Source organism: Desmodus rotundus, chromosome 3 (assembly GCF_022682495.2).
Source record: "Desmodus rotundus isolate HL8 chromosome 3, HLdesRot8A.1, whole genome shotgun sequence".
NCBI classification, from domain to species: domain Eukaryota; kingdom Metazoa; phylum Chordata; class Mammalia; order Chiroptera; family Phyllostomidae; genus Desmodus; species Desmodus rotundus.
In genome coordinates this window covers 62,229,478-62,254,340 of record NC_071389.1, presented here as the reverse complement: position 1 = coordinate 62,254,340, position 24,863 = coordinate 62,229,478, and the positions used below count along the sequence as shown (strand labels likewise).

Here is a 24,863-nt window from a genome sequence, read left to right as displayed (position 1 = left end):
ATCTAATGAACAAACTGAACTGACAAGCAGAACAAAGACAGACTCAGAGATGGAGAGCAAGATGACAGCTAGGGGTGGGGGTTGTAGGGGGTGCAGGAATTGAGCTAAAAGGGAAGTGGACTCATGGACATGGACAACAATGTGTGATTGCCCAGGGGAGGAGGTATAAGGGGAACAAATGGTAATGGACAAAAATACAATAAAAATTAAATCAAAAATATAAAAATAAATAAAATTAATATATTACATTTACCCCAATCCCATTACCTATTATAAATTGAATATAGGGGCTTGATTTAATTATTCCAAGGATAAATAAAAATAAGCGGGCAAAATAGCTTAACATTTTTTTTCCTTTTTTTAACTGTTGTTCAAGTACAGTTGTCTCCATTTTCACCCCACCACACACACCCCCGTCCCAACCATCCCCACTTCCCACCCTTGAACCTACCCCCTTTGGCTTTGTCTATGTGTCCTTTATACATGTTCCTTGATGGCCCTTCCCCTATTATATCCCTCTCCCCTTCCCCTCTTGTCACTGTCAGTTTGTTCTTTATTTCCGTGTCTCTGGTTGTATTTTACTTGCTTGTTTGTTTTGCTGATTAGGTTCCACTTATAGGTGAGATCATATGGTATTTGTCTTTTACCTTCTGCTTATTTCACTTAGCATAATGCTCTCCAGTTCTATCCATAAATAGCTTAATATTTTAAAGTAGCTTAATAATACTAGCATTAAAAATTCAAAGTTAATGCATTTAATACATAATGAACTCACATGAATTTTTTTAAATGATTCCTAAAATATATGGGCAAAGGATATGATCAAGCAACAAGTAGAATCTCACAGATAGCTGCTAAACAAATACCAAAAACAATATTTAACCAAACTACTGAAATACATACACTTTTAAGGTACCAGATTTTCCATCACATTAACAAAGAATTTTAAAAATATTCTGTGATGGCAGGCATTCAAAGAAATAAGTTCTAATTGTTATATCTTGCTTTTGGAATGTTAATTGTTGCAACATTTTTGGAAGTTGACTTTTGCCAAACAATACTATATTTCAGACTATGTTCTACGGGAAAAAGATGCAGACCACACACAAAGACTCATGCCCAAAGATGTTTCTCTTAGAATGTTTATAATGTGGTAGGGATACATTCTTAGGAGAATCTCTGAATTTTAAAGTATCCATAACATTTAATGAGCCATACTTGAAAAATATCACCGACTTCTTAATACCTTTCCTTGGCTAACTGTTGAGTAAGGGAAAACATAAGTAATGGCTATATACCGACCCATAACCTTGTCATTCAAAAGCTTATCTCAGTTATTTGACAATATCACACGATGCTGCAGACCTTAAATTTTGCTTATAAATATTATAAATTGCATATAAAAATTCACTAAAGCAAAATTTTACTGTAAAGAGGAATTAATACTATAAATGTCTAGTATTAAGAAAATGATTAATTTATGTTACTATGGAATATTAAGTGGAATACTGTGTAGCCCTTGAATAATTTTGTTATGAAATATTTGCAAAAACATGTTATAATATTTATATTTAGAATACAATCTTAAGCATATAGAAGGATATTGAGTTATTTATAATTATGGTCCCACAAAAGAATTAGAAGGAACCATGAAAGAATATTTGTGATGTTTGATTTAATCTGTTTTTATGGACTTTCCACATTTTTCAAATATTTTTAAATTACTGTACAATTAACATTACAGTACTGAACATTACTGTACGAATTTAGAAAAACAGTTGCAGATAACCAATCACACCACAGTTTTGCTCCCCATTATGACATTTTTTAGAAGTGGGGTGCTCACAAAATTTGATGAAGTATAACCTCACAGAAAATTTTAACCATCTTATTATTTCCTGAATCTAAAAAGCACCTTCTGTTTTTCCAGAAAGATCAAAATACTGCCTTTTCAGAGAGATCAAAAAGTACAAGTGGTTTTTTTTAGATGTATGGAGAAATGTCATTATATTGTAGTTGCTAAATAAGTATGAATTTATCTAAACTAATTCTAGCCAGTTAAATGGTTTCCACACAGTAAGAAGGTCCTTTACATTGAACAATTTAATGGTTAGGCAATAAGCTAATTACTCACTGTTCATTTACTTAAAATTAAACTATTTAGTGTCAAAGTGACCAAGATTTCCATAAAGGTTCCAGCACACATTTTACTGCACCTCAGTGATCACCCCGTGTGAACAGTGCTACACCCATTCACACGGGACAGTGCTGTGCTCATTCACACGGGACAGAGGGATTGCTCAGCTGGATTTAGCACCATCGTAAAGTACGGCATCAAACACACTGCGACATATTTTTATTTCATTGGAGACCAAATACTTATTTCTTCAAAAATTGAAGAAGTCACGTATTTTGTTTGTCACATATTTTCTCAGGATGTTAAGTAAATCTATAATTATCATACCCACTAAATAAGATGACTTTTGAAAGGCTAAGCACAGTATTTCCTATCTATTAGGCATTTGATAAGTGTTTATTGATGAATGAGTAAATTTAGGGAATGAAAGAATGAATGGCACTACCTTTTCTCTCCTTTTCTTTTGAATCCAAGCACACCTTACTGTTATTCACAAAAGAAAAACAGGTATCAAAAAAGATATAATTTTGTTTATACCAAAAGTAAAGTAATACATTCATAAATGTGTTATAAATGATATCTTATAAATTCCATATGTAGATGCATATTAATTGAAATATAGAATAAAGTTTTATTCTCAGATTTTAAATTTTATTTTAATACAGGGACCACGAGGACCACAAGGTGATGCTGGACCTCCTGGAGAAATGGGTGCTGAGGTAATCTTTTGTGGCTCTTTCTTAGTTCATCAATGCTTGATAGTTTCTATAATACTCCTTAAACATATTATTGATATATTAGATATATATTATGGAGAAGAATTCCATAGTGTTTTGTTTCGTATTCAGAAAATAAAGCCTAAGATTTCATTACAGAGGGATGACCATTGTTTGGACTTCATTTTTTATATATAATATTTTCCTCTTAACAGCTCATTTAAATGACAGAACAAAAAGTGGGTAAAACTTTTCCTTAACTGATTGAAAGTTAACTTGATAACCCTTCACTCTCAGATGTTGTATCTCCTTTATGGAAGAATATTGAGAAGTGACCCCATTCAGAATATATTTTGGAATAATAAACCCCAGTTGTTATGACTATAAAATATAATTACTATTTCTGTTATTTATTCACTTTAGCACTAAAGAAGTTGGACATAAATTCTCTCCTTCCTTGGCTTTTTTGAAACTGCTGTGTCTTGGTTCTGCTCTTTACCTCCTGATTAACCTTTCTCTGTCTTTATGTGAAGCTGTCCTTCCTCTTCCTCAGCTGAGCAATCATATTATCAGAGTGACTTTAATTACCAGTACATATTATTCTGACAGCTCTCAGCAGATGGCTTGATGCATGCCTCTCTCTTCAGCCCGAGTTACTCGTTTTCTGTCGCCTTTTACATATGTGCCTAGATGTCCCACAAACATCTCAAGTGCAAAATATCTAATCCAAACCCATTACTTTCCTACTGTTCCAGCAGTAGTGCCTAGTAGTAGTGGTAGAGCCTACGTTTAAATTTAGGCAATCTCTCTACACATACTACTCTCTTAGCCACAGTGCCTCTCAACATACAATGAGGCCACTCTGCACAAGTGTGTAATTTTCCCAGCGGTATTCAACTACGAATATAAATGTAAAAGTGGATTTAAAGTGCTAAATCAAGAATGGTGTAAAAAACAGGCACTGCAGAGATCAGAATATCAGCTATTGGATTTAGCCCGAGAGGAATGAAAGGAGCCAAGAGGAGATACCAGATTGGGAGAAGTTGGGACCTGGAGGCGGCCTCTGAGAATAAAGGCAATTCTGATATGGAGGAAATCCTGAAAGTGTTGGAATTCTCTCTCAAGAGAGAAATTTGATCTTAGAGTGGGATATGAAATTCCCTGATGTCTGAGGCAGAGCAGAAACCCAGGCAGTCTCACTTCAGAGCCCTTCCTCATCAGCACTGTGCTGTGCTGCCTCTCCTAGCAGTAGAGAACTCACAAAGGTAACCAACAGAAAAATTTAAATGATGTAACTATTTAAGAATTGATAAAATGATGGCAAACAAAGGCAGCATAAGGGAACTAAACTATAGCAAAAAGATACATCAACAAGTAGTGGCATAACTTTTGAGTTACAGAAATAACCACTAGGAGAACTAAAAACAAAAATTGTTTTATAAAGTAATTGCCTCTGAGGAATGGGACTGGGGCTTTTCATTATAAGTCCGTCTGTACTGTTGTGTGTTTATAGATATTTTTTAAAACAAGCAAGAAGCAAGGTGAATATGGATTTCGGAAGCCAAGTCAAATAGAAAATTGGACTTTCACTGAAAATACTATAATGACATAAATGGTATTTTAAATATAATAATTATAAGATTATTACCCATGGATCAGAACTATTGAGGAACCCATGAAAGATAGCAAACAGGAAACTTTTGGTCAAGATATTATTATGAATTAATGTTTTAAACTACCCCTCTACTCCAAATAATGGGAATTATATAATACGTGTGTGTTTATATGTATATATATACACACATATATTACACACATACACAGAGTGGTGGAGAGTTCAGGGAATTGGAGAAGAGGAAGGGGGAGTGAGGAAGGGAGCAAGGGAAGAGTATGTATTAGCGTGCTCAGAAACAAAATAAATATCTTCAAGAAACAAAAAAACACAATACATCAATTGTAGGAGATCCAAAGCCAGTGGTTGCAAAAAGTTATATGTTTTCAAGGTAAAAGGAACCAAAAGCTTTCCAACTGGATCCACTCATGACAGGAGATTGGGGGAAAATGCCATAGATAGAAAGATAGATAGAGATAGATAGATAGATAGATAGATAGATAGATAGATAGAAAGAAAGAAAGAAAACCTTTTATAATATGAATAAATTAGTATCTTCTTTGTGTGATGGATTTTATAAAACCAAATTTTTTAAGGAAGTATGTTTTAGAGGGCTTAACATAAATGGACAGGAAGAGTAAAAAGTGAAAAAAAAACCCATAGAGAATAGTAAAAGTATGAGAACAAAAAATGAGAAAAGTAAATGGGAGGTAGTTTGTGTTTGACCAAGGATTAACAAATGAGTGCAAGAATTAGAAGAAACTGGTCTTAAAAGTCTTTATTTCAGGTTATGTTGTTTCATCATTTGAATTGCTTAAAAGTCCCAGAAATTGTGTGGTTTTATGCCATGAAGTTTATCAGAGACCCTTCCTGGACATAGATATCTCACCCTTGGGCTAAAAATTATTACATCTTAGGAGGTTGTTACTGCCTCTGTGCTTGGTTATGGAATGTGTACAAACAATGTGTCAACTGACTCTCTTGTAGGGACCTTCAGGTATTGAGGGCGAGTCTGGTCTGCAAGGCGAGCCAGGGGCAAAGGTAACCTTCCCGAATAATAAAGGGGTCTCTACACTTTCACCATTCAATCTCCTGTTGGCCACATTTTCGCAAAGCAATCTTGAAATCAGATGAAGAGCAGCAGATGAAAATGAGCCAGAAAAAATTTTTCCAGAAAAAAACAATATATACACACACACATACACATATACACAAATGTGTGTGTGTGTGTGTATATATATATATGAGAGGTGATACAAATAATAAAGCTAATGGGCAAAATATCAATAAATTAATCTTGAGAAAAAAGAAAATATGGGAAGTGTTTCGGACCCCCATGCTCATGATATGCCCTCCATAATTATTAGACATGAAGTTTTAATAGAAAAGGGTTTACTCTTTCCCTTTGTTTCTTCAGGGAGATGTTGGACCTGCAGGCGGTGCTGGAGTGGCCGGGGAACCAGGATTACGAGTAAGTATCTACTAGAAACCATTTTGATGCACTGCCCACCTACGTCAGAGACTCACAACTTAGCCCGAAGACTTCAAGAGTTGCATAATAAGTGTTTCTGGTACATTAGAAAATGTGTGGCTGTATTTCATAATTTCAAAGCTGCATGCCAAACTCTGTTCACAGTGTGATTTAGTAGCACTTAGAGTCCTAACCTCATACATCCTTTTCTCAGAATCAAGTGTACTCTGCAGAACCCTTGCCCAATGCGTGGAACCAGTGAGATTGTCACTAATGTTAGCATTAAGAAGGAATTCATAAATTCTAGTGATCAACTCTCAGGATATTTCCTGGCCTAACAAGACAGACAAAAGATTGAAATCTAATTTATGTTTTTAAAAACCTAGTCATGCAAGGTCATTCAAGGAAGTAATTGTAAATAACTGTAATTAGATAGCTTACAGAAGTTATTCTAATACAGAAATCCTTTAATTTGATCTGTGGTAAATCCCCCTGCCCCCCACCTGCCCAGATAACAGCTCCCTGGGTAATTTCGAGACATTTGCTTACTAAAAGCCAAAGTAGGGAGATCTATTTTACATCCAGTTTCTTTTATATTTCCCTCTGGCGCAGGGGGTGGGCGATCAGGGTAATGGAAGTGCAGTGGTGGGAGCAGTGGGACAGCTGGGAAGATGCGCTGACTTACTTGTAAGTAGCTCAGGCAGCAAGAGAGCCTGTAGTACTCTATTAGCTTCACAAAGCACGGCTCTTCCTTCCGCCAAGTTCTGCATCTAAAGACAGCTTTTGATACAGTGGAGTTTGATTGTTGCTTCTCCTCTATACGGGAGAAAATACAGACACTAAAAATCAGATACACTGAATTTAACTGAATTAAGTTGTATTAATCCCTGTCAATTTAGTAGAGCAAAGTACTGTAATCTCATGAGGTGTGGTGTTTACAGTTTTTGAACTCAGAAATAGAGGTCTAACTGTATAAATTTCCAAGGCCACCAAATGAATATATATTAACTTTTATTATCTGAAAGTTACTGATATTCTGAGACCATCTTGTATTTGAATTTACAACACTATGATTCCTTAAATCATCTTTAGAGCTATTCCAGGAAAATTAAATTATACCTCTTATACTGTTAAATATTCCTTATAAATAAAGTAGAATTAGGAATAAATATACACAAATGCTGCTTTCTATAGGTATCAGACACAAAAAAATAAAATTATTTAGCAAAATAATAAATCTTACTGTTTCTGCCATAAAATAGGGTGAACCAGGAGCTCCTGGAGAAGAGGGTCTCCAAGGAAAAGATGGATTGAAGGTAAATTATGCATTTAACATTGTGTATAAAGTAGATGTTTTTAAAATCTTTAAAATATTAAACAGGGTGAGGAAAAGGTAAAGGTTTACAGTTGTGAGTATGTGAAAAAGTTGACTCTTTTATTATTATTTATTGTATTATTTTCCATATGAACAACTGTAAACCTCCTTTTGCCTTGTCCTTTATGTAACTATTTTTATAGTGTAAACAAAAATCTAATTTTGTGGTATAATTATTTCACTACTTTCTTGTCCTTAAAATTGTTTTACTGGTTTACAGGGCAACCCAGGAGGAAGGGGGCTTCCTGGAGAGGATGGAGAAAGTGGGGAGATGGGCTCAGCAGGGGCTGCAGGGCCCTCGGGCACACCTGGGCTAATGGGCCCTCCGGTGAGTGCTGCTGGGTTCATTTTCAAGTCCTCAGAGAACCAGGCCCCTCTGTGCACACATCACACAGTTTCTGACCCCCTTCTGTGTGCACTGGGTAATTGGAAGTATAGAGAGAGAGTGTGACGCATCAGGGTGGCTGTTGATCTACCTAACCTCCCAAGCGGAAAGACATTCTCCATCTGTCACACTAGCCATTGAACCTTTCTTCTTACACTTTAATGAGATATAGTTGACATATAACATGTAAGTTTAAGGTATACAACACAATGATTTGATATATGTGCATAGTGTATATTGCTAAATGATTCCTATAATAAGGTTAGTGAACACATTCACCACTGAACCTAGGGACCTTGGTGTGTGTGTGGTGGGAACTTCCAGGATTTTCTCTCTGAGCTACCTCCAGCCCTACAACACGGTGTCGTCAAGCACAGTCACCATGCTGTGCATGAGACCCTCAGAGCTTGTAACTGGAAGTTTGCACCTTCTGACTGCCTCCACCCACTCCTCTCATCTCCCTGCCCCTGGCAACCACCAGTCTACTCCCCTTCTATGATTTCAGGTTTTTTTAGGTAACACATGCAGTATTTGTCTTTCTCTACTTGACTTACTCTACACAGCATAATGCCTTCAAGGTCCATCCATGTTTTTGCAAATGGCAGAATTGCCTTCTTCGTATGGCTGAGTAATATTCCAGTCTATATATAAACTGTGTGTGTACAATTTTTTTTTAGTATTAGTTGATTATGTATCTGGGCTCTTGACTCTTTTCCATGATCCATGTCTCTTTGAATGCCAGTACCATGCTATTTTGATAAAAATTGTTTTGTGTTGGTATCATTTGAATTTAGGAAGTGCGATGTCTCCAGCTTTGTTCTTCTCTCTCAAGATTGTTTTGGCTTTTGGCAGTCTTTTGTGGTTCCATGCAAATTTTAAGATTTTTTTCTGTTTCTGTAAAAAATGCTATTGAAATTTTGATAGGAATTCTATTGAATCTATAGGTACTTCGGGTAGTGTGGACATTTTAACAATATTCATTCTTTGTCCATGAGCATGATACGTCTTTACATTTATTACTGTCTCCTTCGGTTTCTTCCATCAATGTCATATTTGTCTGTGTACAGATATTTCACCTCCTTGGTTATATTTGTTCCTAAGCATTTTATTGTTTTGATGCTATTTTAAATGGGGTTGTTTTATTTATTTTTCAGATAATTCATTGTTAGTGTGTAGAAATGTAATGGGGTTTTGTAGGTTGATTTTTTTTGTCCAGAATTTCCCCTGCAATTATTTATTAATTTCAACAGTTTGTATAGTGAATTCTTTAAGGTTTTTCTGTATTTTAAGGTCATGTCATCTGCAGAAAGAGATAACTTTACTTCTTTCTTTGTGATTTGGATGCCTTTTACTTCTTTTTCATGCCTAGCCACTCTGACGAGGACTTCTAGTACTGTGTTGAATAGGAAGGGTGAGAGTGGGCGCCCTTGTCTTGTTCCTGGTCTTAGAAGAGATGCTTTCAACCTTTCACTTCTGAGTATGATGTTAGCTGTATGTTTGCCATATATGGCCTGTATTATATTGAGGTATATTTCTCCTATGCTCAGTTTCTTAAGAGTTTTTATCATGAAAGGTCATGGAGTTTTGTCCAGTGCTTTTTTTGCATCTGTTGATTGTAGACTTTTTTATATTTAATTTTATTAATGTGATATATTATGTTTATTTATTTGCAGATGTTGAATCATCCTTGCATCCCTGAAATAAATCCCACTTTATCATGATGTATGATCCTTTTAACATAAAGCTGACCCTTGAAAAATGCAGGGGTTAGGGGTGCTGACCCCCCCATGCAGTTTAAAATTCACATGTAACTTTTGATTCCCCTAAAATTTAACTTCAGTCCCTCAGGATCCCCAGGGGATTGGTTCCAGGACCCCATCCATGGGTGCTCAGTACCTCATGAAATGACATAGCACAGCCCTGACAGGCATGGCCCAGTTGGTTGAGCATCGTTCCTTCCAAACAGCAAAAGGTCGCTGGTTTGTGGGCAGGGCGCGTGCCTGGATCGTGGGCCCGGTCCCCGGTTGGGGGCGTGCGAGAGGCAACCAGTAGATGTTTCTCTCACACATCAGTGTTTCTCTCCCCCTTTTTTTTCTCTCCCTTCCCCTCTCTCTAAAAATAAATGAAATCTTAAATAAATAAACAAACAAACAAAATGACATAGAACAATGCATAGCCAGCTCTCCACATCTGTGGATTCCCAGGGATGGATCTAAAATACTGGTTGGACCATAGACGCAAAACCAGGGATACAGATGGCTGACTATATGTTTAAATTAACACATAAATATGGAATTCAAACCAGTGTTTTTCAATGGTCAAATGTATTGTTGAATTAGGTCTGCTAATATTTCATTCGGGATGTTTGCATCTATTGTCAGTGATACTGGCCTGCAATTTTTTTTTCTTGTGCCATACTTGTCTGCTTTTGGTATCAGTGTTAGCCTCATAAAATGATCTTGGGAGTATTTCTTCCTTTTCACTATTTTGAAAGAATTTGAGAAAGATTAGCATTAATTCTCCTTTAAATGTTTGTTTGAATTCATCAGTGAAACCTGAATCAAAGTTTTTCTTTAAAGAAATGTTTTTCTTTATTGTGAGGTTTTTCATTACTGAATCAATCTCCTTATATGTCATTGATCCCTTCAGATGTTTTTCTTCATGGTTTAGTCTTGGTAGGTTGTATAATTCCAGGAATTTATCCATTTGTTCCTAAAGTGTCCAATTTGTTATAATCCTTTGTCTTTCTGCTATCATTTATAATGTCTCCTCTTTCATTTCTAACTTTGAGTCCTCTATCTCTCTTTTCTTGGTATGTCTAGCAAAAGTTTTGTCATTTCAAAAAACCAACCCTTAGTTTTGTTAGTCTTCTCCATTTTTTTCCTATTCTGTATCTCACCTATTTCTATTCTAATCTTTAACCTTTCTTTCCTTCTGCTAACTTTGGTCTGAGGTTGTTTTACTTTTTTCTACTTCCTTGGAGTATAAAGCTAGGTTATCTTTCCCTTTTTTAAGATATAGGCACTTAGGACAGTGAACTGCCTGCTTAGAACTGCTTTTGCTGCCTCCCGTAAGTTTTGGTATATTGTGTTTTACTTTTGTTTCAAGATATTTTTTAATTTCCCTTTGATTTCTTCTTTGATCCTTTAGTTATTCAGGAATGTTTTTAATTTCCAAGTACTTGTGAGTTTTCCAGCTTTCCTTCTGCTGTTGATTTTTAGTTTCATACCACTGTGGCCATAAAAGATACTTGGGATAATTTCTACAATATTACCCTGAATTAGTTGAGACTTATATTGTGGCCTTATATATGATCTGTCCTTGAAAGTGTTCTGTGTGGATTTGAGAATAATGTGAATAATGTATATTCTACTGCTGCTGGATGGAATATTCTGTACATACCTCATAGGTTTATTTAGTCTATAGTGTTGTTCAAATTCACTGTTCTTCCAATTCACTTATTGATTCTCTGCCTGGATAAGCTAGCCATTGTAGAAAGGGGTAGAGGTATTAAAGTTCCCAAATATTAGTACATTGCTGTTTATTTCTCCTTTTCTTTCTGTTAGTATTTTCTTTATGCATTTAGGTACTCTAATATTGGTACGTAAATATTTACGATTATTATATATTATTCACTAATCAACTCCTTTATCATTATATAATCACCTTCTTTGTCTCTTGTGACTTTTTAAATCACCAATTTAATCAATTACATATTTAAACAATATCCAATCGATGCCCTATACTGAACAGCTATGGCTTCAGCAACAACATGATGATATAGTTATTAGAAGTCCTCCATGCTCTCAAGACTCTAAGTCACTGCCCCACCACCTCCTAGTATTATAGACATCAAAGGATTTAAGGTTAGAGCTTAACTAAAGGTCAGACAAACCTGTTTTTCACCAGTTTCCAAGACAGGAGCCTCACAAAAGTTATCTAAGGTAAATATTGTTGACTGAATTGTGATCCCCAAAATTTATGGGCCAAAACCCTAATTTCCAATGTAACTATTTAGAGATAGGACCTTTAGGAGTAGTTAAGGTTAAAAGAAGTCATAAGGGTGCATGCAGCTCTAATCCAATAGGACTGGTGTCCTTAGAAAAAGAGACAGACTCACCAGGGAAACACAAGCACAGAGAAAAAGGCAAAGTGAGGACACAGCAAGAAGGCAGCCACCTGCAAGCCAGAGAGAAGCCTCAGGAGAAACCCACCCTGCCAGTACATTAATCTTAGATTTCCAGCCTTCAGAGCCATGAGAAAATAACTTTCTATTGTTCAAGCTACTCAGTCGGTTGTAATTTTTATGGCAGGCCTAACACACTGATACAATAATCTAGCAGGCACTTTTTGGGGTGTGGGTTCAACTCATGCCTCCCCTTTTGTTAAGAACCATTCCCAGATAGAGTGGATCCCTACAACTCCAGATGCACTAGAGGATCATGGCCTCATGGTGACAGAGACTCAGATTTGAAGGGGACTCCAGCGTATTTGGGACCCATTATATTTTCTTTCCTGGGAATTTGAGACTGGGAATCAGAAGTCCTCATCATCTTGTGACCATTTTTAACTTAAAGTACATTTTTTATGATACACGTAACTACCCTTGCTTTCTTCCGGTTACCATTTGCTTGCAGTATCTTCTTCCATTCCCTCACTCAGTTTTTGTGTGTCCTTAAGGCCTAAGTGATCCTCTTGCAGGCAGCATATTGTTTTGTCTTGTTTTTTTGTCCACTCACCCATTCTCTGAATTTTGATTGGAGAATTTTAATCAATTTACAATTAAAGTAATAATTGATAAGTTAGGGCTTTATATTGTCATTTTCATTGTTTTCTGACTTTTGTAGGTCATTTCTTTCTTCTTCTCTTGCTGTCTTCCTGATTTTATGAACTTTTGTAACAGTATGCCTTGAATCCTTTATCATTCTGTGTATCTACTACATGTGTTTTTTCTTTTGGCTCACATAAAATATCTCAGAATTGTAACATCCACCCTGGCTGGTGTGGCTCAGTTGATCGGAGCTTTTTGTCCCATGGACCAAAAGTTTGCAAGTTTGATTCCCCGTCAGCACACGTACTAAGTTGCAGGTTCCATCTCCTGTTGAGGAGCATATAAGAAGGCAACCAATGGATGTTTCTCTTTCACATCGCTGTCTCTCTGTCTCTCTCTGTCTCTCTGTCTCTCTCTCAGCAATGAAAAAGATATCCTCAGGAGAGGCTAAAAAAATTTTTTTTGGAATTATAACATCTGATTTTAGTCTGATAACAACTTTGATAGCATGCAGAAACTTTACAGTTTTACTTCTTTCTCCCTCCTTTACATGTTAGGTTATTGATATTACAGTTCACTTCTTTTTATCTTATGTAACTATTAACAAATTATTGTAGTTATAGTTATTTTAATACATTCATATTTTAACTAGGGTTGTAAGCTATTTGCACACCATGATTATAATATCAGAAAATATGGCTTTGAATATATATTTATCTTCACAAGTGAGTTTTACACATTTGTATGTTTTTACAACATTAATTACATCCTTTTATTTCCGCTTGAAAGTGTCCTTTAGCATTTTTTGTCAGGCAGGTTTAATGGTAATGAACTCTTTAGCTTTTGTTTATTTGGGAAAGTCTTTATCACTTCTTCATTACTGAAGGACAGCTGTAAGGGGAAGACTATTCTTCATTAACAGGGTTTTTTTTCTTTCAGTATTTTGAAGATATTTTACTGTTGCCTGGCCTGCAAAGTTTCTGCTGAGAAACCCACTTAGGGTTTAATGGGGGCTGTCTTGCATGTGGCAAGCCAATTTTCTCTTGCTGCTTTCAAAGTTTTGTCTTTGTCTTTGATTTTTGACAATTTAACTGTAGTGTGTCGCAAAGTAACCCTTCTCAGATTCAACCTACTTGGGGTCCTTTGGGCCTCAAGAATCTAGATGGCCAATTTTTCTCCAGGTTTGCGACATTTTTAGCCATTATGTCTTCAAACAGGCACTCTGCCCCTTTCTTTTTCTCCTCTCCTTCTGGTGTTCCCACAACACACATATTGTTTCACTACATGTCGTCCCTTACGTGCTACAGGCTTTCTTTGCTCTCTTTATTGTTTTTCTTTTTGCTCCTCTGAACAATTTTAAATAATGTATCTTTCTAGTTCACAGATTTTTTTAATTCCACTTGTTCAAGTCTGCTATTGAATCTCCCTATTGAATTCTTCAGTTCAGTCTTTGGATTGTTCCTCTCTAGGATTTTTGTTTTGCTTTTATGGTTTCTGTTTCTTTTTAAAATTTTCACTTAATTTATGCATTGTTTTCCTAATTTTAATTAGTTGTCTGTGTGTTCTTGTCATTCAGTGAATCTTTAAGAGGATTATTCTAAATTCTTTGTCAGACAGTTCATAGAGTTCCTTTTTTTTAGTGTCAGTTATTAGTTTAGAACGAATAAAGGGAGCTTTATTACTTCTCTTTGGTATTGTCATGTTTACCTGATTCTTTATGATCCTGATACCCTTACATTGGTATCTGCACATTTGAATAAACAGTCTCCTCTTCCAGACATTATAGGTTTGGGGGGGCAGGTAAAGATCTTAACCAGTCTGCTGAGCTTCGGGTACTGAATGGGCCATCTGGTAGCATTTTTGGACAGTCACAGCTTGCTATTGGGGTCTCCAGTTGGGCAAGGTTCCTACCCATGTTCCAAGGAAGAGTACGGATTACCACTATACAGTGTCTACAGTTGGGTCACCCTGATGGCTGGACTACACATTTAGGGGGGGAGGGCACTGTATAGGCACCCTGGTTGGGTAGGTGTGCCGACTGCACTCCATGCTTTAGGGGGAGGGATCCCTAGGTGGATTCTGCAGTTACCTGTGGCAGGGAGAGATTTCAGGTTGTGTTTCCTGGCAGGGTGGTGTCACTGGTTAGACTCTGTGACAAGATAGGGTCTCCTGTTGTGCTCTCTAAATGAATGGTGTCATTGACTGGACTTCATGTCCAGGTGGAGCCACAAGCATGGCTTCATAGTTGGACAGAACCCTAGTTGAGCCCCAAGTTTTGGCAGAGTCACAAGCTGTGATTCGTGATCATGATCATAGCACTGGCTACACTCCTGTGTTGGGCAAGATCACTTACCAGACAGACTCTCTAGTCAAATGCGGCCTCCAGCTGTGCATTGCAGTTGGTGAGCTGGAGACTCTTCTGTGCTCGATGTTTGGGTGGGGTCACTGTCTGGGCTTCTTCATTGGCTGGGGCCACAAACTGTGCTCTGCGATTGGACAGGGTCACTGGCTGGGTTCCCTGTGTTCAGTAATTGACACAGTAGTAGGCTCAACCCTGCTACTGCGTAGGGCTCTAGTTAGGCTCCACAGCTGGGCGATAGTGTAGGCTAGGCTCTGACGCTGCCCTCAGCCACTGTTCAGGTTCCCTGGTTATAAGGGGCAGAGGCTATGCCCAATTGTTTGTCAGGGCTTCTGGCTTGGCTCTCTGCCTGTGTAAGGCTGTAGTATTAACTCCACAGCTACCCCAGTTCTCTGGCCCTCATTCTGGTCTAGCAGGACAGGATTCTATGCCTAGCTTTTGGGCAGGTTTGCAAGTTTTCTTCCCTGCCCAGACAGGGCCATATAATGGGCTCCACAGCAGGTACACTTCTTAGGCTGGGGTCTCAAACTGCCAAGCTCCCTAACTAGACAAGATCACCAACTCAGCTCTGCAGATGAGCAAAATCTCTAAGATCCCTGCTCAGGTATTGCTGCAAACAGGAATGCCGTCTACCAAGATCTGAGTGCTGGTTGCTATGAGCCCTATTCTTCTTTGTCTCTATGTGGTCAAGTCCAAGGATTCCACCAATGATCCTTATGAGGTGAGACCTGAATGGGCCACACTAGAGCATCCAGCAGCACTGGGGAAGCTGATAGTCACTTTGGGTTTTCTTTTTCCCACTGGAAAAATGATAGGCTAAGGGGAGCCATTCAGAGTGGTGCTGTGCCAGCCTTGGGGAAGGACAATGCAATCAAAGGGAAACATCTCTTCTTACCCTTCTAATGTGGTACTTCTTGGTGTCTATGTTTCACAGGGGTGCTTGAGACTCACCCCCAGGTTCTGGTATTTTCACAATGGTGTCTTGCATATGGATGGCTGCTACTTAGCCATCTAATGGGGGCCAGGGCCTGAAGTCAGGAATGATTCATGTCCCTCTCCTGATGGTGTCCCATCAGCTTGGAACTTGTGACATAAAGCTTTTGAAGGGGAATATTTCATGCTGTCTCATACTTAGTTTGAGTGAACATTTCTGATTTGTATTCACAAAGCTTATATTATTCCTCTAGAAGAATATCCTAGCTCCAGGATGAAATAAGAAATCTTACAAGCATAATTTATCAATATCTGATCTTAAATTGTAATATTACTTCCAGGGAAATTCTAAATGTCATATTGAGCAAATTTTCCCACCTCAGGACAAACAAAAGATGTAAATAAATAGTAAAAACTGCTTCTCTTTTGCTTAAGTGTTTCATTTATGATATTCATTGTACTCTTCCAGATAAGGCCTCTCCGCTCATTTTACTGTTTTACTTTACTGTTCCCTCTTCCTTGTCTCCTATCTTTAAATGTGAGTTCTTCCCAAGATTATTCTTTCTTTATCCCTCTAAGTATTATTGCCTTTGAAGATATTTTCATATCTTGGGAGTCATCACTGCAGCCCTAGTAAACTTCAAAGCTCTTGGGTCTCTCCGCCACAGAGAGATCATAGCTCTTCAAAAGTAGAGACTCTGTCTTTACTCCTTCCTGTAAACCACGTGCCCAGTGCTTTACTGCTCCATGTTTCTGCATGGGCTTAGAAAAAACTGAGGAAGCAGTCACGAGTAAACCAATCAGACTGGGAGACAGGCTGGAGACAGAGTAGTCATTTACAAAATTTGTAGTCTTCACCTTTTTTTATGCATTTCTCTTCCTCTGGATTCTAACACCTAGACCACTGAATGTCCTGTCAACAATAGGCCCTGACCTAGTCATTTCAGTTAGTTTTCCAAGAACTAACAAACAGCTCTATCCAGAAGAACATAAGAAATACCATAAATGAAGCACAAATTGGCCATCTCACCATTCATTTCATTTATCCATGATTATAATTTTTAGCAACAATTAAAATAATGCTATATCACCTTTTCCTCAAAATAATAGATAATCATACCAGCATATTTTAAAGTGACATTTAAAGATTGAGGATGAACCAGAAGTGTCACCTGGTTTCAAGCATTGGCCAATTGAGTCTCCCCCCCAAGCCCAGTTTTTCAGAAATGTTAAAGTGCCCATTTCTCCTCTGTCCTATCCTGTAAGCCTGGAAAACTATGATGGCTCTTCCCCTGAAGCAAATACAAGGCATTAGGGATTCCCCGCTCCCCACCAAAAAAATTACCTGAAACACCATTGGTCCAGAACCTGACCAATAAAATTTAACTTCTGTTCTGTTATAGAATCTTTTAAATAACCTATAAATGCTTTATCATTCCCCATTTTACAAATTAAAAAACATAAACTCAGAAAAAGCTAAGAGGCTTATTCGAGGTAACATAGCAGATTGCAGAGCTGGCTCTCCTTACTTTATTTTTTGATTTCTGTGTCTCTAAGTCACACTTTTCAGTGAGATAACCAGCCTTGGGCTTGCACTCTGCCTTTCTAGGCTATTGAGGGTTTTCATGTTTTTGAAAGGGCTCAATTAGGGCTGGACTCACAGAGAAACCAAGTAACAGTGCAGAGAAAATGTGGTTATCCTTCTGAAATTCTTACAAAATTTGTTTTTATACAAGAAATTCATCTACAATTACTAGTACTTTACCACAGATTATTTCTCAATCAACTAGCCTAGTTCCTTAGCAGAAACCTAAAAGTTGGTGGGAAGGGAACACAACTAAGAAAAAGAAAAGCCGAGTCATGCCAGAGCATAACTCAGCCAGAAGCCCGGGTCAGGATGATGCGGCACGACAGTTGTTGATGGGTGGAACAGAGATGAAAAGGGGCCCTCAACCAGGCACGGAAAAATGATGAGCATAGATTTCAAAATGTCATAATTTTTCCCAGGAACAGCCCCGCCTTGTACACATCTTTGGTGCCTTTTTTAGTAACAACACATGTGTATTTCTTTTTTATTCTTTTTGTTGTTCTGCTTGGAATTTTAAATGACTCTCAGCTCATAAACTCAGTAAAAATACCATGGCATATTTTTTTCAAAAGCGTTTTATGATCCAAGGAACTATTGCTTAATAAGACAGCCTGATGTTGGACTTATTTTTGCACTTTAAAAAACTTTCCCTTAGGCAGTGGCACAAACATGCTACCTTAAATTCTTAAAAACTAAACAAGAAAGTGAGAAAAAGAAATTAAATATTTTAAAGTAAAGAGATACTCTGCTTACTTTTGAGAAGACTAGGAAATGAGATCTGGATTAGAAAATAAAACAAGGAAAACATCAGTAACAAATACCCAAATCCAAGATGTAGACTTCTTCATATAGTAGAAAAAATGTGTATCTTATCTTGAATTCTGTGCTAAAATGTTCAGTTGCCTAAATGCATAATTCAATGTGAAAAAAGAGTTTGGAAACATCTGAGAAGAAACATCTGCCTGACTTATGGCCTGTCATCCATTTCTTTAAAAAAAAAAAATTCTGTCTCTCTGACTCTGCGGTATCAAAGATCTAAACAGATGTGATGCTATGGATTCCAAAATTGAATGTATAAAAATGAAGTTGTTACTAAAAATGGATCTGCCTTTTGACCTGGCAATTCCACTGCTAGGATTATATCCTAAGAACCCTGAAACACCAATCCAAAAGAACCTATGCACCCCAATGTTCATAGCAGCACAATTTGCAATAGCCAAGTGCTGGAAGCAACCTAGGTGCCCATCAGTAAATGAATGGATCAAAAAACTATGGTACATTTATGCAATGGAATACTATGCAGCAGGAAGAAAGAAGGAATTCCTACCCTTTGTGACAGCATGGATGGAACTGGAGAGTATTATGCTAAGTGAAATAAGCCAGGTGGTGAAAGACAAATACCATATGATCTCACCTTTAACAGGGACCTAATCAACAAAACAAACAAGCAAAATATAACCAAAGATACTCAAATTGAGAAAAGGCCGACAGTGACTAGAGAGGAGAAGGGAGGGAATTTCAGGGGGAAAGGGTAAAGGGTTTGTAGGAGCAATTATAAAGGACACATGGACAATAATGGGGGGGACGGTGGAAACGGGAGGGAGGTGAGGAGGGCTGGGGTTTAGGCTGGGGTGCGAGGGGAAAGGCAGAGAACTGTACTTGAACAACAATAAAATTAGAAGGAAAAAAATGAAGTTGTGTTTTATTCATATAGAACAAACACTGGTTGTATTTATTTGTGTATGATATTAGGTAGAGATGGCTATCTTAAGAGAAGATGAAACAAAACACCCTTTTCTAAGAAGGTTTTTCAGTAGGATCTTAAAGTGAAGTCAAAAAGATGAGAGAAATATCAATAGTTATTAAAATATGGTATGCCATACATGACTCTTGTTTCTGAGACTGTTTCTTGGAAACCCTGGAAAATAATCAGTTCGAAAATAGGAGGTCAGTGTCATTAAGGAGTAAAGGATAATATAAATCCGAAAGAGCCTTATGACTTTGGTCTTAGGCTTGTTTTGAACAGTTGCACCATAAAGCAACTCAGAAATGAAGAACCCTGCGATGGCCACTATGCAAGAATTGTTCAAACCCCTGCTCTACCTCTAAAGAACTGTATGTTGCTGGGTGAATCACTCTTTAGTTTCTCAGTTTCCTCATTGCATATAAGAAACAGGTTGGAGCTGTGCAGAGCCTCCAAAATAATTGTGTCAGGGAGGCTGCTGAATGGTCTCCTGTTCCTTCTATTCCTACCTGAGCCCTAAAAGACCCTTGAAAATATATTTAACATATTAGCTTCTGTCTAGGCAGTCTTTGGGAGAAAAGGTTCTGTAGCTTTAAAAAAAGCATTAGCTTAGATGTTTCCAAGTTTTTATTAGCCTTATAGATTGTGACTCTATTAAATGTATTTGTTTATTCTTTAATTCAACAAAGTTATGAATACCCTAGATGAACCAAGAACTCTACTACGCATTAAGAACACCTAGGAGAACAAGATTAGAAAGATCTTGATCTCAGATTTTATGATATTATGGAGAAGTCTGACAATAGACAAGATCACTGCAGGCTGTGATTAATGCAATGATGGAAATTTAAAAAGGTGATGAAAAAGAATACCCTCTTGAAGGTAGGGAAGCCTGTTTCCACTAGGACAGTGTGAGAAGCCTTCTCTGAACAAGGGAAGATTGAGACTTGAAAAATAAAGAGGAACTGGTCATGCGAAGACTTTGGGGAGATCCTTCCAGGCTGATGGAATAAAAAGGGCTAGGAGGTGAGGCGAGAATGATCTAGATGTTCCTGTAAAACTGAAAGGAAGCTGTTACAACTGCAGCTCAGTAAATAGTGAAAAGTTGTGTGAGATGAGCTTGAAGAAATAAATAAGAGGCGGCTCATGAGAGGCTTTTTAAGCCATGGTAAGACTTTTGGGTGTTACTCAAAGTGTAGAGGGATACTGTTGAAAGCTTTCAAGCAGAAGAGGAACATTGTCTTTGAAGGGAATCACTCTATGACTTCTAAACTTTATTTAATAATAGCTAATGTTACTATCTCGAGGGATTAAAGTAAATTCCCAGAAATAAATAGAACAAAATAAGTTTGAATTACAAAAGCATGTTGTGGAGTAAGACAATTTAATGAGAGAAAGAATGGTGTTTTCAACAAATGGTGCCACAACAATGGGTACTCGCGTGCAAAAGAATAAAGTTGGACCCTTCCTTGCACTGCACACAAAAATTAATTCAAAATGGATCACAGGCCTAAATGTAAGAGCTAAAACTATAAACGTCTTGGAAGAAAACATAGGAATAAATCTTCATTACCTTGAGTTATGCCAAGTTTTCTTAGATAACACCAAAAATATTCACTACAAGTGACAAAAGAAAAAATAGATACATTATACTTTATTAAAATCAATAGTCTTATGCTTCAAAGAACACCATCAAGACAGCAAAAAGATGCAGATAATATATTTGCAAATCATATATATAAAGGGATTTGTGTCCAGAATATATAAAGAATATATTCTCTTTACAACTCAATAATAAAGACACAGCCCAATTGAAAAATGAGCAAAGTATTTAAACAGATATTTCTCCAAAGGAAATATACATTTGGCCAATAAACACATGAAAAAATGCTCAGTATTAATCATTACTAGGAAATGCAAATAAAACAAAAATCAGATACCTTCTCATATCCATTAGGGTGGTTATTTTTAAAAATAATAATAACGATAACAAGTGCTGATGAGGAGGTAAAGAAATCAGAATGCCTGTGCATTACTGGTGGGCTGTAAAATGGTGCAACCACTTTGGAAATCAGTTTGCCCATTTCTTGAAGCATTAATGTGGAGTTACTGTGTGACCCAGCAATTCTACTACTAGATATATGCCCAAGAGAATTCAAAATGGGGTTCAGAGAAAAACTCGCACATGAATGTTCATAGCAGCATTATTTATGACAGGCAAAAAATGGAAACAACAGCCCTGGTTAGGAGGCTCGGTTGGAATGTTGTCCCCTACACCAAGAAGGTTGTGGGTTTGATCCCCAGCCAGGGCACGTACAGGAGGCAACTGATCAATGTTTCTCACATCAATGTGTTTTGTTTTTTCTCTCTCTCTCTCCCCCTCCTTGCCTTTCCCTCTCTCTAAAAAATCAGTAAAACATATCCTTGGGTGAGGATGTTTTAAAAAGTGGAAACAACTCAAATGATTATCAACTGGTGAATTAATAAATGTTTTTTAATAAATGTAGTATGTCCATACAATGGACTATTATTTGACAATAAAAATGATAGATATATTGATACGTGCTACAACATTGATGAACCTTGAAAACCTTATGCCTAGAGAAAGAAGACAGGGATAAAATGCCACATATGACATGAAATGTCCCAAAAAGGCAGAGCTATAAAGACAACAAGTGGTTGGTGGTTGCCTGGGGCTGGGGTTATTGGGAGGAAATGGGAAGTGACTGCTAATGGGTGCAGGGTTGCTCTTGGGGGTGATGAAAATGTCTAAAATTGATTGTAGTTATGGTTGCAGAACTCTGTGAATACTCTAAAAATCATTTCATTGTACACTTTAAATGGATTCATAATATGGTGTGTGAATTATACTGCAATAAAGTAGTTAAAAATAGATGTGATGTGTTACTTAAGACAATACAGCTACTCTCACAAAGTTGAAGACAATGCGAAGTTCCAGCTCTCCCCTATTTTATGAGCATGCTGAACATCAAGCCAACTGTTCTTTCTCAATGTGACATGTTATAAAAGTATCCTCATTTTTGTGATTGTTGCAGAAATCTATTAAAACATGCCCATTATAGAAAATGTTGCTATTTTTTCAAGTCTGCTCTGCAAACCTCTAAATACACGCATTGATTACAGTCATGTTAACTTTTAAAAGCCAACATTTTATAGCATAATATTACTTATGTATTTCAGAACAGGCACTAAAATAAACCAGCTGAATATCAATGAAGGTTTAACCCCTTCCCTGCCCCAGAAAAAAAAAGAAAAAAACCTTATCTTTGAAGAGAGAAAAAATGTGAGGAACCAGGGGAGAACTTCTGTAAATGCAATACAGAATATAGGCAACCCCTTTGCCCACACATAATGAATTCTTCAAGTACGTGCAAAAGTTTCCTGCACAAAGGTTCTGAGTAGATCTGTTATTGGGTTCTTCAGTATAAGTCTAGTCCTTTCTAAGCTTTAATGTGTCATCTCATTTCATCTTAGTAACCCTCTGAAGAACTAATATTAGACCCCTTTTATATAACAGGAAACCGAGGCCTTTAGAAGTTAAATAATCTATCTATGTTCATTCAGCTGTTTGGTGACAGAGCCAGAATATGAAACTGAAGCAGTCTGACTTTTAAAAGCTCCCACCCTTAACCTCTGTGACAGTTAATCAGCTTCTTTTTAAAAGCTTGTATTAGCCACAAAGAAGTCTCAGGTTAATGCAACTATAATTTCAACCTCTGGATGCAGCTAGAACTACAGCAATAGAACTTAACCGCTTTGGCCTCTAAATTTAGTGACTTTCTGAGGCTAGAAGAGCATTTGTTCAGGAGCCTAGGGCATGAGTCATTTCCTTAGGTATCTGTTTATTCGTTCAACAAATATTTATCAAGAGTCTACATAGCACAGCGGTAAACCACAATTTATTTCTTGTCTACATCATTATTGCAGTTTTCCAAGCTTTGGGACACAACTTTGAGATTTCCATTTTCATTTGTAACTGGTGCAAGGAATGCTGTGATTAATTATTAGCCAATTTAGAACTCTCAACCTGGCTTACTGTGGATCTCATATAAGCCTAACCATTGTTGACCTGCAAATTCACATGACATTTAAAATTTTCAGTTTACTTTTTACTAAAAATAAAATTTTATATTAAACTTTTAGTTACTTTTCTCTAAACAAAATAGATTGAAATGAAAATATTGTTTTAAACAGTTTAATATGACTACCTCCTTTCCCCCTCCCCAGATCAAAGAACATCTCTTTAATCCCCTACTCCAATGAAACTTTGAGTTCCCCTTGACCAAGATTAGATATGTTTTGTAACCCTGTACATTCAACAAGATGTTGAACGCATATTACCTTAGAGAAATGCTGAAGTGGACACATTTGGATTTACTTTAATTACATTCTTTCTAATTAAAATAGGTTTACCTATACCAAAACCAAGTAATTTTCTTCCTCTGATAAATAAATAACTGCTTAATTTTGTCTATCTTGGACAGTCTGTATAGGTAAATTTTACTCACTAGTAGCAGCTGTGCTTCTAAGTCAGTGTGACCTCTTTTTAAATAATTATACAAACGTAATAGTGTGGAAAAGTAACTCATTTTTACTTAGTCTTTAATTCAGTGATTGTGTGATATAACTATTTAAACATTCCATCTAGTATTTTCTTTAACAGTTTATTTACTTTTTTATATTGAATATTCAGGGACCTGAAGGAATTTTGGGAATTCTGGGACAAAGAGGTCGTCCAGGAAAAAAGGTAATTTTTTTTAACATCATTTTAGGCTAGTTTTCTTTCCTCTGATGTGCCCAGAGGCCCATAGAATGCTCTGGTGTTTTTATTTGCACTCTATATAAAGTAATAAGGAACTATAAATTAAAAGCTTGTATTTTACCTTGAAAAGGGACATTTGTATAAGTTAATATTTAATTTTTCTTAGCAGTACTTATCACCTTAATTATGTGAAGGCAAATTTTCCACTTTCTAGTTTCTACAAAGATCTTTCCTTTTCCTGTTTGCCAAAAATTCTTTAGTAGACCATAAGCCAGAAAAGAGAAAAAAGGAAAATACTATACCATTTGTGCTATCTAGTAGCAACTTCAGTAAAGTGTTTAAGAGAAATGAATATGATTAGAATTATTTAAGGGTCATTAATGTGCTTTTAATGGAAAAGGTTAATAATTGATTTTATTTTTCCGTATATTAACTAAGAAACAAAAATCAAGAATGTTTTATTTGCTCCCTATACATTTTAAGTGATGTATTTGTATAATTTTACTACATCATAATTAAAAATTAATTTTATATGGGGTCAATAATTTATTCAAGTACTGGTAAGACATAGAAATGATTTTCCCAATGTACATCACTTCGGAATATTTTTACTATCATTAACTTCAAATAACACCATATTCTAGTTCCCAAAGTCCAATTCTATCATTTCTGCTAATATACACCTAGTCCATCTTTCTCATAATTTGGGAGCAGAATAGGAATAATAAAAGATTAAAAAAATGAATGAGGTGAACTTTGGTTGCCATTCTTGCTCATGAATATTGAAGTCTCTTTTCAGCATATGTAATTTTACACCTGAAATCAACGTTAGAAGTAGGACAGTGCAGGTCCCTAGAACAACCTGCACCCTTGGGAAAGCCTGTAAATTACTATGAACGCTAAAAATTTTTCCACTGACTCTGATCACAGTTTAGTTTGTGTGTGCTTGAATATCAGCAACAGAACAGGTTGGTTCCTATGTTCAGAAA

General features: G+C 36.7%; 1 protein-coding gene across 1 annotated transcript in view; it reads left to right on the top strand.

The window, feature by feature from the left end:
* Positions 1 to 24,863, top strand: part of COL24A1 (collagen type XXIV alpha 1 chain) — a 307,987-nt gene that overhangs the window by 199,945 nt on the left and 83,179 nt on the right. The window contains exons 32-37 of the mRNA XM_024565351.4: positions 2,803 to 2,856; positions 5,453 to 5,506; positions 5,883 to 5,936; positions 7,199 to 7,252; positions 7,532 to 7,639; positions 23,806 to 23,859. Of these exons, the coding sequence (XP_024421119.2) occupies positions 2,803 to 2,856; positions 5,453 to 5,506; positions 5,883 to 5,936; positions 7,199 to 7,252; positions 7,532 to 7,639; positions 23,806 to 23,859 (378 nt within the window). The remainder of the gene's footprint in view (positions 1 to 2,802; positions 2,857 to 5,452; positions 5,507 to 5,882; positions 5,937 to 7,198; positions 7,253 to 7,531; positions 7,640 to 23,805; positions 23,860 to 24,863) is intronic.